We start from the raw sequence: 18,565 nt of genomic DNA, 5'->3' as shown, positions 1-18,565 counted from the left end.
TTCCTTGAAAGGAATGTGCTGGGTAAACTGATTATTTTAGTTCCCAGGCACTCATGGTAAAAATGTAAAATTTTTGGCATCTCTAAGAGATAGCTCTGTCTCCCACTTATTCGAAATTGTTTTGTTTTTTTGTTCCACTTTTCCAGCCACATAAAATCTCTGGGTCAAAGATTAAACATACCTTGGCCCAGAGAGTTAAGAAAAATAATGAGATGTATTAGTAAAGTTTTTAGTAAGCTCTTTATAAATATAAAGAGGTAGGAAAGTTGGCCTATTTCATCAGTAGATTATGGGTTACTAACAAAAAACATAGGCCAGACTGCCCTAAATAGTCAAATAACATTTTTGGTGATTCAGTTCAGTAACTGTCTAGCCTCACTAATGCCTCTTTGTGACATTGTAAAATAAATGGCTGATGACATAGAACTTTACAAAAAGAGCTCTTAAAAAAACACAAAGATATATGGCCTTTAAAAAAAAAAAACTTTTATGAGATAACATTGTGATAGGTGCTTTGAGAGAATTATTTTTCCAGAATGGTTTTGTGGTAAAAATAAAGGGCAGCTTTTGCATTGTTACATATGGGTGGATGGTCCTCTTTGGGTTACTAAGAAATCACGAAGTGTTCCCTAAAGAGAAGGTCGAAAAACTACTCAGCAGAAAGAAAAGCACTGATTTCTGGTTTCTTCATTTTCTCTTATGATACATGGTGACCTACCAAATAGATTCACATGCATATCAATATCCCGTTTTGAAGGAGAAGACATTATATTCATCATTAGTGGGAGTAAAATATTCAGATTCTTCACCATGGTGAAGTAGAGTAGTACTAAATTCCCAGTAGAGAATTATCAATTTCACAAAATAATATTCCTGTCTCTAGATGACTTTTTCTCTCTTTGGGGTGTATTTACTATTTATTTTGTACCTTTGGTTTTTTCCTTTGGAGGATTTTACCTATTGCCGTCCTACTGTATTAAATATCCCATACATTGAAATAGGTTAGTGAGGAAAAGATTTTCAAACCCCACATATATCCGTTTTTGGTTCTTAACGTAAGGGGGAAACAGTTTAAAGAGAAAGCACTTCAACATGTAGAAGGGAAAGAGATAATCTTAATTATGATGATTTCAATTCAGGATCAATATGTAGTGCTCTGCATACAAGGGAACACTTACTAGCAGTACTTGAAGACTTGTGAGTTGGAATTGCATGTTACTTGAAAGACCTAATTAAGCTAAATTTTGGTGCACAGCAGTTGTACATGATTTCATGTTTATGTAGCAAAATGCTTTGAAATGTACTAGTTTTGAAACATACATGTAAGATAGTTGTGAAAAGTGTCTATTATATTTTCCTGTGTGTCTCATTTATTTAGAGCATAAAGTTTCTTTTTTTTTTTTTTTGATTGTTCTAACTGAATAAGGCTAAATGAATACTGTAATTGAAATTATATTTTAAATCTTTGTCATGAGTTTTTAAAAAAACTATTGCAAATTGTATCATTCCTGATTACACAGAAATTTGTGGGTCGTTTTAAATAAATTTTATACTTCTATTTTGCACCTGGTGGTCTAATTTTTCTTTCCTCTTCAAAATCACATTTTTAAAATTTAATATCCAATACAATTCACACATTTTTAACTACAAAGGACTATAAGATTTAATATTTGGAGATGACCAAATGTATGGATTGGGTTCAACACAAAATCAAGATGGCTACACTTATGGAATCCTTATTATGAGGCAGAAACCTTGCATTTTATGTAAACTATTTATCCCCACAGTGATGCTATTAAGTAAGGGCTCTTATCAGCCCCACTTTACAGATCAATTCAGGATCTTAAAGTGGTTAAGCTCACACCCCTAGTTTTTAGCAAAGCTGTTAATCATCTTGGTTCTAGATTGACTCATGCCCTCCCTTGGATGTATCATTATTTTAATAAAACTTAATCCTGAACACAGTATGCCAACAGTATTTTAAAGTTGACATCCTAAAGTATTTATTGAAACCTGAAATGAAAAAATATATTGACAATAGGTGTTTAGTGATATTCCAGCAAATATCACAGAAAACTAAGTTACTTTAAATTCATCTAGTTTGAAGCCTACTTCTCTGTAGCATCCTGGTAGTCCTCTTCTTCCTTCTAGTGATAGGAACAACTCCATTCCCCTCCACCTCCCCTTCCCCACCTCCTCCCCAGGTTTAGCTGGGCAGCTAGAGACTACATTTTCCACGTTCTTCCTGACTGGTTAAAAGGGTGACATGTGAGATGCTGAACATACAAACAGACCTGGGCAACACCCTAGGGGATGAAAGAATAAACAGCTCAACTAATATCCTTTATCTATATCTTATTTCCCCCACCAGGGACTAGGGACCAGGGATTGAACCCAGGCAGTGAAAGTGCTAAGTCCTAACCACTGGACCGCCAGGAAATTCCTGCCTTTATCTTTTAGATGCTCTTTAGACAACAGCTTGAGTAATATTTTATTTTTTATTTTTTAAAAAATATTTATTGAGACTTCCCTGGTGGTGCAGTGGTTAAGACTCCGCACTCCCAATGCAGGGGTCCCAGATTCCACCCCTGATCAGGGAACTAGATCCCACATGCATGCTGCAACTAAGGAGCCTGCGTGCCGCAAACCAAATAAATATTTTAAAAATTTATTTGTCTGCATCAGGGTCTTAGTTGCAACATGCACGATCTGCGTTGCCGTGTGTGGGATCTTTAGTTTCAGCATGTGAACTCTTAGTTGCAGCATGTGGGATCTAGTTCCCTGACCAGGGACCAAACCTGGGCCAAGTCCCATGAGTGATCTTTTAAAACAGTAATCTTTTAAAAACAGTTCTTGGGGGGAATTCCCTGGCGGTCCAGTGGTTACAACTCTAGGCTTCCACTGGCAGGGCCAGTTCAATCCCTCATCTGGGAACTAAGATCCCACAGACTGTGGTGTGGCCAGGAAAAAGAGATGTGAGAAATTCAATACGTAATACATGTTGAAAGAAATTTAAAAAGACCTAAATAAATGGAAAGATATTCCATATTCATAGAATGGATACTTTATGTTGTTAACCCTGGGAATGTAAACTGGTGTAGTCACTGTGAAAACAGGTTCGCAGTTCCTCAAAAAGTTAAGTATAGAATTTACCAGGTAACCCAGAATTCCACTCCTAGGTATAAACCCCAAGAGAATTGAAAACAGGAGTTCAAACAAATACTTGTATATGAATGTTCATAGCAGCATTATTCATAATAGCCCCAAAGTGGAGACAACCCAAAAGATCAACTGACAAATGGATAAACAAAATGTGGTATTATCCATTAAAAGTAATCATTTTAGCTATAAAATCGAATGAAGTACTGATGCCTGCTACAACATGAACCTTGGGACACAATATAGGAAAGTACAAAAGCTAGCCACGAAAGGCCGTATGTTGTATGATTCTATTAATATGAAATGTCTAGGACAGGTAAGTCCATAGAGAGAAAGCCGATTAGCGGCTACCTGGGGCTGGAAGGAGCAGGGATTAAGCAGTGACTGTTTAATGGGTAGGGGTTTGTCTCAAGGGAGGAGGCGATGGTGGTTGCTTTTCGTATGAAGATACTAAAAGCCCCTGAATTGTACAACATAAAATACTTAGAGCAGTGAATTATATGTTAAGTGAATTTCATCTCAATTTTTTAAAAAAGTTAGCAGATGCCACTGGATATATCCATTCTTCCAAATACTTGTACCAAAAAAAAAAAAAAAAAAAGCGAAAACACACAAAATGGCGGAAGGCTTATCGGATCACGTGACTGCCGATTCTTTTCCTTCCCACACTCAGGCAAGCCTTTTCCTTTGAGCTTGCGCAGAGACACAGCCTCATTATTATGCGAGGCCAAGGTAACCCTTTTTAGGCGCGCTCTAGTTCTAGCTGCGTAGTACGAGGGGTGAGCGCCTTGAAGGCTTGCTGGGAAGCGCGCACGTAGAACGCAGGCCCGTAAGCGCCGTTCCTCGGAGAGAAGGGGAGGAGGGGAGAGGCGCGGAGGAAAAGGGGGAAGTTGGCGCATGCGCGTAAGGCTGACGGGTTTGAAATGGCTTCGGTGTTAGCCGGGACCGGATTCAGGTGAAGGTCTGGTCCTCGCGGTTGGAGCGGCCGGCGGCTGAGCCAGAGTTCTTAACGTCCAGGCGGATCCGCGGAAGGGCTGAGAGCGACCGTTTTGGTAGCACGGCGTCCGTAGGCCGGCGACGGTGGGGCTCTCGTGGGACTCGGACGGGAGGGACACGGTCCCTTTTGTGCGGGTCGGAGCAGGCCCCGCGCGGCCGGCCCCTCCCCCACCGCCTCGCTTTTTTCCGGCGGCCCCTCGGGTGTCCCCGGCGACCATCAGCCTCAGCCTCGGCCTGGCGGGCTCGAAGGGACTGCTGACCGCCGTCCCTAGCTCTCGAGCCGCTGAGGCTTTAGCCTCCTGGGCTGCGGTCCGGGACGTCGGGGCCGCTCACGGCGGCACGGCTTTTGGGGGATGGAGGCCTTCTCCGCTCCGCCGGGGGCTTAAGGGGGTCAGGGCTCTCGGTATCCCCCTCTTGGCGTTCGCCTAGTCTCGTGGGACGGAGGATTCCGCCTCCCCTGGTGTGCGGCCCCCGAGGAGCTAGGGCTGGAGGAAGATGGATGGCAGAGCTCTGGCTCCTCCGAGGAGTGGGGGGAAAGGGAGTGCGCGGGCTGAGATCTTCGCCTCTTCTGGCTTGATTTTGGGGGGAGGGGGTCTTCGCGATGGTTCTTTAAGGGGCATCCGTTATTTCAACTGTCTTTCCCCTCGAGGGAGAGGAGAGAAAAGGAGCCCCCCAGTTCCTTCCCTGCTCTAGAAAGTAAGGAGATGTTCGTTATTTAAAAGATATTCTTGAATCCCTTTATTCGGTGTCTCGTCCCAGCTTCCGTTATTGGTTTCTCCACTTTCAGTACCCAGCTCATTGCCAAAAGAAACACGCAGGCTATATTTCTTTTGAACGTAAGGCTGTGTACTTTTTATTGTTAAGAATTGGATAGAAAACAACAGATGGTCTTCTCTTTAAATGTGACAGTTTGTAGTCGCAGAAGGAAGTGCCTTTCTTGTAAGTGTACCCCAAATGTCATATATTGAAATTGGGTACTTTTGGTGAACTACTTGATGTGAAATGTTTTTGCTGCATATCGGACGTTCATATGCCCCTTGTTATTTATACTTGGCCTACGAAGATGTCCTTGACAAATTGAACATTTCTTTAAAATAATACTTTTGTGATATTTGTAGTTTGGTTGAACTTTAACCTGTGGATCCTTTCTTAATAGATCGCTGCTATAGAAGACAAACAAGTGAAGGTTTTCTCCCTCCCCCTTTTATCATGGCTCAGTTTGGAGGACAGAAGAATCCGCCATGGGCTACTCAGTTTACAGCCACTGCGGTATCTCAGCCAGGTCAGGCTTCTTCTGAACACGTGTACTGTAGATGTATGTCGGGTTGGAGATATAACTATGTGAATTAGGCTATGCATAATATTGTAAAAAAGTTTGCAAATGCTGTATGTTTTAAGCTTATCTGTGAAGCTTCTTTTAAAAATTCATGGACCGACTAGCAAAATATCTGTTTTACACAGCAGTTTGGACAGTTATATATAGTTTTTCAAACATTAAATTGATTAATTGGTTTAATTATGTTAGAGGTTCCTCATTTGTCATGTTAAGGTGTCAGTATTCATAAGTTATATTTTAAAATAAATGTATTAATCCATACTATATAAAAACTATACATGACTGGTTTTCAATTATTTGAATTTAAAGTAGAAACACCAGCTCTAAAGAATTTATCAAGCAAAGGAAAATGATAAATAGATGTAAAAGGAGCAAATGAATATTTACATTTTCAAAATAAAGTCAACAAAAAGTCATTTTCAAAATAAAGTAACAAAATATGTCATTGAAAGTGCTTGAAATTTCAATATTCCCATTGCTCGTAGGAAGACTTTTTTTTTTTTTTTTTTTTTTTTTTTTTTTACTGTTTCTTGACTTATGGTTTGAAAAATTAAAGCAAGTTTCCTTAGGAGTTTACAGAATGAAATTTTGGGTTTCTTTGAGTACCCAGAAAAGTTTCACCTTATTCTGTTAATTTGAATATATTTTTATTTATGACATACCTGATACTAGTTCTTTGCTGCATTTTACTTAAAATTTTGTTATTTGAGGTCAGTTGCAGAGACAATGTGATCGTCTAATTTCGGTGTTCTAAGTATGATGGACATGATTATCTTGTTATATAGGTGACCTTTCTCTTTTTTAAAAAATTAATTAATTAATTAATTTTTGGCTGCGTTGGGTCTTCGTTGCTGCGCACAGACTTTCTCTAGTTGTGGCAAGCAGGGGCTACTCTTCGTTGTGGTGTGCGGGCGTCTCATTGTGGTGGCTTCTCTTGTTGCGGAGCACGGGCTCTAGGCACACGGGCTTCAGTAGTTGTGGCTTGCGGGCTCTAGAGTGCAGGCTCAGTAGATGTGTCGCACGGGCTTATTTGCTCCGCGGCATGTGGGATCTTCCTGGACCAGGCCTCAAACCAGTGTCCTCTGCATTGGCAGGCGGATTCTTAACCACTGTGCCACCAGGGAAGTCCCGGTGACCTTTCTCTTTAAGGAAATGGGTACATTAGGGTTTTTATTTTAATTACTCTTGATTTGAGGGGTTAAATGATCAACAGTTACTTCTGCAGACAACTGAAAATAATATGAAATAATAGTTAAAGATTATGTTAATTCAGATCCATGTATTTCTCCTCTGTGTTAAATAGTGGGGAACCTGATAATGACTTAGTTTTTTTTTATAAATTTATTTATTTATTAATTTATTTATTTTTTGGCTGCATTGGGTCTTCGTTGCTGTGCACGGACTTTCTCTAGTTGCGGCGAGCGGGGGCTACGCTTCGTTGCGGTGTGTGGGCTTCTCATTGTGGTGGCTTCTCTTGTTGCGGAGTACGGGCTCTAGGCGTGTGGGCTTCAGTAGTTGCAGCACTCGGGCTCAGTAGTTGTGGCTCGCGGGCTATAGAGCGCAGGCTCAGTAGTTGTGGTACACTTGCTTAGTTGCTCCGCGGCATATGGGATCTTCCCAGGGCAGGGCTCGAACCCATGTCTCCTGCATTGGCAGGAGGATTCTTAACCACTGCGCCACCAGGAAAGTCCCAATGACTTAGTTTTGTTGAAACAGGAATTATTAGCAGCTACTTTGTGTCCAGAAACGAGTGCTGTATACTGGTATTTTGGTAAACTAAGCATGTTGACATGTTTTTTTCTGCATATAATTTGTTTTAATTTCGTACCTGTATTGTTCCAGTAGAATAGCTGTTATGGTGGAATTCTATTGTCTGTAGCTCTTAACATTTGTATTGTAATTACTTAAATGTGCGCTATACTCTTTGTTTTCATTTTAAAACTGAGCAAAGGAGACACCAAAGGTTCAAAAACTAGTCAAAGTCAGTAGTAAATATAGGTCTCCTTTTCCATATTTGACAATAAAGTTTCCAAATGTAAATGACGGAATTTGTGTAAACAGTTTCTTTTTTTTTTTTTTTTTAATAAATTTATTTATTTTTTGCTGAGTTGGGTCCTTGTTGCTGCGCACGGGCTTTCTCTAGTTGGAGCAAGCGGGGGTTACTCTTCGTTGTGGTGCGCGGGCTTCTCATTGCCATGTCTTCTCTTGTTGTGGAGCACGGGCTCTAGGCACATGGGCTTCAGTAGTTGTGGCTCGCGGGCTCTGGAGCGCAGGCTCATTAGTTGTGGCACACGGGCTGTGGCATGTGGGATCTTCCTGGACCAGGGGTCGAACCTGTGTCCCCTGCATTGGCAGGCGGATTCTTAACTGCTGCACCACCATGGAAGCCCAACCGTTTCTATTTGTGCGGTAGGAAATTATTTATGGATTTTCTGGGGCCTGTCATTAATCACAGTTTTTCAAAATCTGATATTTTATTGATACATTATGACTTAAGTAACTAGGCAAGTGTTTTGTTAGCATCTGTGCTTAGTTTTCTTACAAAAATCCTGGAGTAGGTTCTAAGTGGAACTCTAGTGACAATGTTTTTATTAAAATATTTAATTTTTAGGTGCTATATTTTGAGCTGTTTCCTGAAAGCCTGTTATAATATTTTCTAGCCTTCATTTTCAAGTCTTTGTGACTAATCATTATCTTATTAGAGTTGATTCTCAGAGCCAAGCTAATTTCTATTAAAGTTGAATTTTTTTCAACCCTAAGGCGATTAGAATTTTATTTACACCTTAAAAACCTTATAGTTTTATTTACATCTCATTTCAGTGGAGAACATTTTAGCCTAAGTATATAACGCCTTAAGTTTTCTCCTGGCAGCTTCAACTACAATTTGAGAAAAAATTTCAGCAAAGGGCATTAAAAGGACTTAATCTGGGTAATAGTATAGCTACCTGTTTTATTCTAGTTAAAAAAAAGTATATATATATGCATGCCAGATATATTAGTATCAGAGGTCAATGTCATAAATCAAATAATCACGCAACAGAAAAAGGTTAACTGAATAATTCAGTTCAAATGAAATATTTTGATCTTTGTGGCTATGTATCTGACTCATTTTCTCCTGAAAACAATATAAAAAATTACTACTGTTTCCTTTTTGTATATAACTTAAGGTGGTTTTGTTCAGTTAATGGCTTTGCTATTCCATTTTCTAGCAAGGTTATCTTGCATTTGTACTAACTCTGAAAATTCTCAGCTAACAGTGATTTGAAAATTTCAGTGCATTCACACAGATGACGTATTTAAAATAAGATTAAAAACTTCAGTAAAAGCATGCACACTAGCACTTTATTGCTGAAATCTGTCGTAAAGTCCAGAATTAGTATTTGAATTGTTTCTGATTAATTTTAATGCTGAGTCTGTTCCATTAAGGAGTGAGTAATTTCTACGTGTCTGTCATCTTTAATTTTCTTTTCCTTTATTCCCCATATTCAAGCATATATCAAACCTTGACTTTTTTCCCCCTTGAAAATGCCTCAGATATATTCCTCTATTTTACATTTAGGCCCTCTGCACTTTACATGTGGATAACTGTATCAGCTTTCTCTTGCTTGCAGATCCTATGCCAAAGTCTCTCACCTAACTTTCAGGCCCTTCCATACCTTTCCCAAAGCTTTATATCCTAATCTGTAATGCTTACCGTAAATCATTCACTTAAGTCAGGATACTCTTTTCCCCATCTATCACTTAGTCATACTCTATATTTATTATCCTTTATTAAGTTCTAACTGCTTTTATTTGCTTTCTTCTTTTACTGGATATGCTGCTTATTATTTCTCCCTCAGATCCAGTGTGTCTGTCAGATGTGATATTCCTAAAGCATAATTTCTATCTAAATTACTGAATTTTCCAAAGCTGAATGGGCCCTGAACTAGATTCTGTCTCAACTCGTTTTTCTAACAGATGAAGAATTTGAGGCCCAGAAAAGTGAAGAAATTTGTTTATCAACAGAAGGTCACAGAAGAGTCCAATGTTAGGACCTCAAAATTGTGCTTATTGTTTCTTCCATTACTCTGTTCTTTTATTCATCCTCAAAAATATCTTCAAGGACTTTTAGAATACAGTTCAAACTTCTTGAGATGGTATTCAAGATTTTCTGTATTCCAACCTCATTTCTCATATCTCCTACACTGAAATACTTCTTTTTAAATATTTACCCTCTTTTCTATCTTCTAGCTGAAGTGCTGTGTTACATATTCAGTGACAGTCATAATTGGGACCAGAGCTTTTAGGTTTGAAAGCTTAACAATTTTCTGTTGTGTAAAGGGACATTGAGAGAGAGAGCTGGCAAATCACTGACTGAATCTTTAAATATTCCTTAGATTAATTATAGTGACTTAGAGGAGTATCTTCAGTATATTTGACTCAAAATATTTGCATGTGTATATGTACATAATTGCAGCAGTATTAAAATGTTTGGGTGGATTTAGCCAATTCAGACCTATTTTCTCACCCATTTCTTTGACCATTTGTAAGATGACTACATTCTGGTTATAGACAAAAAATGAACCAGTTCAGGAGTTAAGATCATAGTGCTATGTAGTACTTTAACACAGGTGACTGAGACTAATACAATTGTTTTAAATGTGACTTCATTTAAAATTGTTTTATACGAGTTTTATTTTATTTTATTAGTTAATTTATTTATTTTGGCTGTGCCATGCGACTTGAGGGATCTTAGTTCCCTGACCAGGGATCGAACTCGGGCCCATGACAATGAAAGCACCGAGTACTAACCTGGACTGCCAGGGAATTCCCTATACAAATTTTATTTTATTTTTTAAATTAAAAAATTTTATTTATTTTTGGCTGCACCATGCAGCACGTGGGATCTTAGTTCCCTGACCAGGGATGGAACCTGCACCCCCTGCATTGGAAGCATGGAGTCTTAACCACTAGACTGCCAGGGAAGTCTACCCTGTACAAATTTTAAAGGTCACACTTCATTTAAAGTTATTACAAAATATTGGCTATATTTATTGTGCTGTACTATATGTCCTTGTTAGCTTATCTTACACTCAGTAGTTTGTACCTCCCACTCCCCCACCCCAATCTTACCCATCCCTGCCTTCTCCCCTCTGGTAACCACTAGTTTGTTCTCTGTATCTGTGAATCTGCTTTTTTGTTATAATCACTAGTTTGTTGTATTTTTTTAGATTTCACGTATAAGTGATATCGTACAGTATTTGTCTGTCTTCTGTCTGACTTACTTCACTTCGCATAATGCCTTCCAAGTCCATCCATATTGCTGCATATGGCAAGATTTCATTCTTTTTTATGGCTGAGGAGTATTCTATTGTATATGTATACCCCATATATTCTTTATCCATTCATCTGTTGATGAACACTAAAGATGCTTCCATAAAATATGACTTCATCTTTTCTACCTCTTTAATCTGGCCCAGTGGTTGTCTTTTAAAACCCCTATCTCTTGAGTCAGAAGCTCAAATTGTTAAACTGCAAGATTCATGATGTTTTTCAAACAAATAATAGCTGATGTACTATGTATACTTACATTAGTTATCTCTTGATAGTGCTGGATATTTCAACTCATTTGGTAGAAAAAGAAGATTGCAGGAATTCCCTGGCTGTCCAGTGGTTAGGATGCGGCGCTTTGCCCACTTTCATTGCCAGGGCCCAGGTTTGATCCCTGGTAGGGGAACTAAGATCCTGCAAGCCAGCATGGCCAAAAAGAAGATTGCTACTGGTGTGGGCTTAACTCTTTTTAAACACTACTAGTGCTATGTAACAAGAAACTGTCTCCAAAACATTGTTCTAAGAGTAAAAAAACAAAATGCACAGAAATCTGTTAAGGCTCATTGTTAGTACATATTTTTTCCCTTATCCTCTGAGCATGCCTTGTTTGTGCTCTCATCCAGTGAGAGCTGCATCAACATACCAAACTACACACCAGTGAGTGCCCCGTCTCTCTATGCTTAGTTGAGTGTGCAACTCATGTTTATGCATTTGTGGCTTCTCTTGCACTATGTGTTTTATGATCTGGGAAATAATTTTGGTCTATTATAGCTGAAAATGTATTGGAAGTAACCTTGAAAGTTGGAATATTAACTTTGGGTGATACAAAACTCGTTGAAAGAAATGGAGTTGAAAACTAGATAAATATCTGAGGCATTCAAGGATGGAAGAAATCATGACATTACAAATGGTGTCTTTAACTTCCTGGGAGGGTTGACCAACGTACTTGAGTAGTAGCTAGAAGAGACTATGGCCAGGATCACTAGTCATCACTTCCATGGGACTTCAAGAGAGTGGAAGAGCTGTTGTCTGCTAGGCTATTAGTCTTTATAGAGACTCCCATATAACACTGACTTATTTAAGGCTTTGCCTCTTCTTTATAAAACAGTTATCGCCACTAAGTAGAATTTTCTGTGATGATGAATATATTCTGTGTCTTCATTATCTAATATGGTAGCCACTAGCCACATGTAGCTCTTGAGCCCTTGAAATGTGGTTAATGTGACTGAGGGACTGAATTTCTAATTTTATTTACTTTTCACTAATTTAAATTGAAATAGCCATATATGGCTGGTGGCTAGTGTATTGAACAGTGAGGTTAGTATAGAAGATTACAACATTTAGAATATGTTATATTTAAAATACTATTTTGTGCCTTAATTTTTTTTAATATGCCTGTGACTTATTTATTTTGTAACTGGAAGTTTGTACCTTTGACTCCCTTAATTTCTTATTCTTAATGCCTTAATTTCTAATTCTTAAAAGGTAATGAGTATTTCCAGTTATTTGGGTACATTATGGGCTTAGAAAAAAAAGCAACAGCAATGCCTTGACCAGTGAGTTGTCTGATTGTAAGAAAGTTATCTGTGCATGAGGGCATCAAAAGTTTTGAATTTCTGTGAAATCTAATCTTTGAAGATCACTTCTTAGGAAGGATGTTGGGTTGAAGATGACACTTAGGAGACTTGTTCACTTGATTTAAAACTTGGGTTTATACGTGTTTTAGTAAATCCACAAGTTATAAAGAGAATCCCCCACGTCTTTATGTTGTTTTTCTTTCCATACAGTGTAAGATTGCTTTTGAACATATATTGATACATGGAAATTTCGAAGGATAAAGCATTGCTTGACCAGTGCCTTAAAAAAATTTTGCAAAAGATGAAAACAATGAAGTTTCTTGGGTTAGCTTGAGGTTTTTTGTTTTTTTATTTTATTTTTATTTTTTATGTATTTATATAAATTTATTTATTTTTGGCTGCGTTGGGTCTTCGTTGCTGTGCGTGGGCTTTCTCTGGTTGCAGCGAGCAGGGGTTACTCTTCATTTTGGTGCGTGGGCTTCTCATTGTGGTGCCTTCCCTTCTTGCGGAGTACAGGCTCTAGGCGTGTGGGCTCAGTAGTTGCAGCATGCAGGCTCTAGAGCACAGGCTCAGTAGTTGTGGCGCACAGGCTTAGTTGCTCCGCAGCACGTGGGATCTTCCCGGACCAGGGCTCGAACCGTGTCCCCTGCATTAGCAGGCGGATTCTTAACCACTGCGCCACCAGGGAAGTCCCAGAGATTTTTTGGTTTTTTAGTCTAAGGTTGCTTCTAAGTAGTTTTTTTTTAATTGAAGTATAGTTAATTTACAGTGTTGTGTTAGTTTCAAGTGTACAGCAAAGTGATTCAGTTATGCATATGTGTATATATATATGAGGTTTTGAATTTTATTATTTCAGAAGGATGACCCATCTTAGTAAAGATAGGTATAAGGGTAATAAGGATTTTTAAATTTGTGAGTTTGATAAGATCAAGGGACAACAGACAGGGGACAGGTTTCTGTTATGTGTTTTAATGGTGTGTTCACTGGTATTCAGTATATGATAACTACTAGTATGTCATAAAATGAATGCTTCAGTCATATGAAACTGATTTTACATTTTAGAAAATAATATATTTTACATTTGCCCTTAAAGCTTTAAGGAAACTTACCCCTTAGATTTACTTATTCACCTCTGGTAGCCTTTGGTCATTTAGGGCTCATTTCATAGGTTTGTCTGTGGAAGTATTGATACATAGTTATAAGTGTATCTGTTTCAGATGGGCCATGAGACCTTCAACAGTCATATTGAATCAGGTACAGATAAATGAACAGACTGTTCCAATGTGGGTAATTGGAAAAAAATCTCCAACTGATAAGTGTTAGGCTACTTATGGAGAGAGAAAGATTAAGTCAGAGATTCATACCTTTGTACTTTGTAAGTATAGAATTATCTTACAGAATATTGATTATAGTAATTCACAAGAGTAGAGAATGCTATAAACAGGTATTCAAGGATACCTTCTTAGATAGCCACAAAAAAGAAGAGCATTAATAAATTTTAATGAAATGTACTTTATCGAGGTTAAAATCGCAAAGGTAAATGACTTTAAAGAGAGCTACATTATACAGACATGTAAAAGCCACAACCACATGCACAGTGATTTCACAAAATTTGAAATAACTAGCTAGTAGTGTGCAGCAACTACTAGAATGTCAATTTCCTTCCCATAAAGTTCTCCTAGCAGTTGAGCCTTTCAGTACCAATCAGTCTGCTTTGTAGTTTCTAATTCATCACATTGACTGTCAGCCGTGGAAAAGAGATTGTGGATATCAGCTATCATCCCACTTACTAAATGCTGTGTAGGAAAAAAAGAGCCCTTTCTGAGATATTAGCTCTGAGCCCTTCTGTGGCAGCTATCAGTACTTTCCAGTGTTCTGGAAATTGGTACCAGCAGATCTGAGGTCAGAGCTCAGGTGGGTGAAGGAGATGCGTGCGGGTATGATACTTGAATCACAAGATGTTACTTTGTCAAGTGCAGAACATCCCAATCTAAGAATTTTAAATACTAATAATTTTTCCTAGATTCTTTCCCTGTCTTGTGTTTACAAGAGAATTTTGCTTCTGTTATCCTAAAACAGTAGTTCTTAACCTTTTTTGGGTCTGTTATCCTTTTGAAAATCTAATGAAAGCTTTGGACTTTCTTGTCTGTAATTTTATATACAATTTCAGAAGGTTAACAGGAACTACTGGTTAGAACCTGTGCCCTAGTTTCAGTACCTTTATCTCCATTCTCACTGCAGTTAACTTCATTTTGAATTTACATTGGTGTTAAGACATTCCTCACTTCTCTCTATTTAAATTAACTTTGTTAGTCCTGGTTTTTCTGACTTACCTTAAAAACAAGAGAGATCTAGAAAAATGATACAGATGAACTTATTTGCAAAGCAGAAATAGAGACACAGAGGTAGAGAACAGACATATCGGGGCAGGGGGATTGGGATGAATTGGGATATTGGGATTGACATGTATGTACTACTACGTATAAAATAGGTAACTAATGAGAACCTACTGTAGCTCAGAGAATTCTACTCAATGCTCTGTGGTGACCTAAATGGGAAGGAAATCCAAAAAAAGAGGGGACATATGTATACGTATAGCTGATTCACTTTACTGTACAGCAGAAACTAACCCATTGTAAAGCAACTATACTCCAATAAAAATTTAAAAAACAAAAATAAGGGAATAAGAGATTAATGTTGTAAGGGTCTAGAATTGTGTGTTCAGGACATTCAGTAGGTTTTTTTCCCCACCTTAGATTCTTTTTTTTTTCCCTCAACCTTTTTTAATTTTTAAAAATCAGTGTTTTAGCAGGGGATAATTTGTAATTTATATGAATTCCAAACCTGATTTCTGGGATTTGTTTGTTTTTGCGTAAGTTTGTTGTTGGTTTGTTTTACTTTTGAGTAGAATTAACCTGGACTCTTAAACAACTGATTGATGATGAACCTCAAACTTCTAAAGATTTTCTGGTAGATTCTAGACTAGATGCTTTGGTTAATTCATTAATGATTTCTATTCTTTTCCTGTAAGGCACAATATTGTTCTTTCTATAGGGTTATTAACTTAGTAGCTATAGAGCAGCATTTTTTTTAGTTATTCTCAGATATAAGCAAGATGCTTCAGAAAATGGAGTGTTACATGAGCAAATATTGCTTTTATGGCGGCTTCTTTGAGATTCACAATGCTTAGTGGCATATTAAAGGTTCTGAGGATTCCTGCAGTAAAAATATGTGCTTAATTCACTGTCTTCTAAACTTTTTAAACCTTGAACCCCTTTTTCCCAGACTTCAATGTCCCAGGGAGCTAGTCATTACTCTAGGAGATACAGTTTTGGGAAGTGCAGTGCTAGACTGCTATTTAACTTTGTGTTTTTAAACTGTTCCTATTGTCTGTTTCCTAGTTTTACAGTTCTTTAATAGAGTAGAAGTACATGAAAATTCTGTCCAGTAGGATGTTTTAAGGGTGGATCACTTCCAGCAACGCTGTCCTTAATGTATGATTCTAATCTGCTTGAAGATAATACATTCTAGATTAGTAAAATAAGATAATTTATTTTCTGCTTTTCTTACTAAAAATATTTCTCAAGGGTACTTTAGCCACTTGGTCTAGGTAAGGTTGGTTGGGTTCATTCTGTAGTTCAATTTTATAGATTGTTTTCTTATATCTATCATGACTTGAGCATATATTTAATATAAAGCCATTGGAATCTGAGGTGGGGTATGAATCATTTAAATTCAACGAGCATTAGTAGAATTTTTCTTTAGGTTTTTACTAAGCAATGACAGACTAATGCATTACTAAGCACTCATTGAAAATTTCTTGAAAGGATCCAAATAATCTTGATTTTTTCCCCCCCTTTCTAATCTCATTTTAGCTGCATTGGGTGTTCAGCAGCCATCACTCCTTGGAGCATCTCCTACCATTTACACACAGCAAACTGCATTGGCAGCAGCAGGCCTTACTACACAAACCCCAGCAAACTATCAGTTAACTCAAACTGCAGCATTGCAGCAACAAGCCGCAGCTGCAGCAGCTGCATTGCAACAGGTGAATCTTTAATGGGTTTTAATATGTGACATACAAAACTTTCAAATCTGAGTAGCTAGGGTAGGTACCTTCACATTTTAAAGAATGAATAGTTGTGGGGTTCTGTTATGCCTATTGTTTTATTCTGGTGATAAAAATTCTTTATGCCTAGGACATACAGAGAGATGTAGTTGCATAGTCAAAATTCTTAAGTTCTTGTATCTTAATTATTTGAGTAAAATTCCATTCTTGATGAATCCCAAAGTATAAGTAATCATTATTTTGTTTATTTTAGATGAAGTGTAGATGTTCCAGAAAATTTCTTTTTAGTTTAATTCTGGTTATGTATTTGAATGTATATATATATGTATATGGCTTTTTGAGAATGACTAAAACTAATATCCATATTTTTCTTTAAAAAATCTTTTTTCCAGCAATATTCACAACCTCAGCAGGCCTTGTATAGTGTGCAACAGCAGGTTAGTTTATATTTTCCATGTTAAAAACTGATTTTTAAGAAGTCATTTGTTCCAACTAAATTTTTGTAGATTTTATTTCCCATCAGTAGCCTTAATGTGTGATTTGAATTCTTTTGGGGTGGAGGAAATGTGGTAGGTAAAAAGGAATGTCTCCAAGGGAGAGGAGGACAGGAGAGAGGTCCTGAAGACTCAAATCCTCATCTAGTAGCCAGTCTTTGTCACATGTTTCTAAGAAAGCATGCAGAAGATAATCTGGAAAGAATCACTCTATCAATGAGTCTTTGGCCCAGTACTCTTGTTTGAAACCTCTAGCCCTACTGTGCTGTACTGGACCACATGTGGAAATGAAAAGCTCCTTTTTCCCATTTGAAGCTAAACTGTAGACAGACCTTTGGCTTTCAGCCTTTATTTATCTAAAGCAATGGAACCCTGCCCTTTTTTCCCCTAATGAAATTGTGTATTGAAACCTAATATATAAAATATAAAAATAGTGTTGAAAATGGGAGGAAGCCTCCCCTTGTAGTTCTCACCCCTATTCCCAAGGCACATTTGAACAATTTGAAAACTCCTTTCTTAGACTAAACAAAGTTTCTTTGGCTCCTTTTCCCTAAGCTTATACTCTAATCATATTCTTCAAGGGTTATTATATCTGTGATGGTAGAAAGAGGTAACAGAGTGAACCCAAGGAGAAGCATATCAAGCAAAGAAGAGTTTGACTTGCTCAAATCTAGATAGGTTCTAGTCTAAGCACCCATTCTAGGTTTTCCAGGGTTAAGAGGTAGTCTTCGTCCCTTCTCAGTGCCATTAAGGAAGCTTCAGGAAAGTATAGCAGTCAGGAGAGGAAAAGGGGATACAAGAGACAAGGACCAAAAACTTGGATCCAGAGACACTGTGGAGAAACAAGAGGCTTCTCAGTCCATTAACACTTGTTCCTAGATCCATGCCCCAATTTCGTCCTTGCCTTTTGGGTTTCAGAAGCATTTCATTTGCCCTGAAGATTATAGTATCCCACTAATAATTGCTTTAAACTTCTAAAAAGTTGATAAGAGATTGGTGTCCAAGTTGGCTGTCTTGTTTTCAAATACCCTTAGACTTATTTTAGTACTGTTAGGAAATACATTATTAAAGCCTGTGTTTTATTTTGAACCACATGAAAATGGCAATACTCAAATGTTCTTGTCCTAAAAAAATGCCATTATTCATCCATTCTTAACTTACAGAAAAATGGAAATTTGATAGATTTAACCTTTAATACATGTCGACCTAGGTAAACTGAGTGTTTTGAATTAGAATGTCATATAGATTGTTTTCTCCTAGCTTATTTTTAAGTCTGGCAAGGATTTATTAGGAAGCTTATTAGTCATAGTGAATAAAAAGTCATGAACAGAAGAACTGTGATCTTCAGATTCTGCCATTGGGCTTAAAACACTAGTTAGAAGCTGATAAGCATTAAGGATGTCCCAAGGGAAATCTTACCTAAGTCCAAATCTTACCGTGACCAGGATATCCACAAACAGAAATGATGCCCATGTTCTCCTCAGACTGCTTACCTCGGCAGTAGGAAAAAAGACCTTTTCCTCAAGCCATTAAGCATCATCAGGAGATTCCTGCTCTTCTAGCTGTAACCATGGGACACTAGTGCATGATAGACAACTCCAAGCTGGGCAGCTTGACGAGAATG

At 37.8% G+C, this 18,565-nt stretch overlaps 1 protein-coding gene across 6 annotated transcripts in view; it reads left to right on the top strand.

Annotated features, from left to right (window-relative positions):
* Nucleotides 1–3,863: 3,863 nt before the first annotated feature.
* Nucleotides 3,864–18,565, top strand: part of CCAR1 (cell division cycle and apoptosis regulator 1) — a 51,995-nt gene continuing 37,293 nt past the window's right edge. The window contains exons 1-4 of one of the 6 annotated variants that reach the window (XM_061181448.1): nt 3,864–3,891; nt 5,312–5,437; nt 16,254–16,426; nt 16,840–16,884. In XM_061181448.1, the coding sequence (XP_061037431.1) occupies nt 3,879–3,891; nt 5,312–5,437; nt 16,254–16,426; nt 16,840–16,884 (357 nt within the window). In that variant the 5' untranslated portion in view covers nt 3,864–3,878. Of the gene's footprint in view, nt 3,892–3,914; nt 3,989–4,074; nt 4,240–5,311; nt 5,438–16,253; nt 16,427–16,839; nt 16,885–18,565 lie in introns of those variants that run through there. The other 5 variants (XM_061181460.1, XM_061181464.1, XM_061181457.1 and 2 more) reach the window with 5 other exon arrangements.

Source organism: Eubalaena glacialis, chromosome 1 (assembly GCF_028564815.1).
Source record: "Eubalaena glacialis isolate mEubGla1 chromosome 1, mEubGla1.1.hap2.+ XY, whole genome shotgun sequence".
Classification (NCBI taxonomy): domain Eukaryota; kingdom Metazoa; phylum Chordata; class Mammalia; order Artiodactyla; family Balaenidae; genus Eubalaena; species Eubalaena glacialis.
This window is presented reverse-complemented; position numbering and strand designations above follow the sequence as displayed.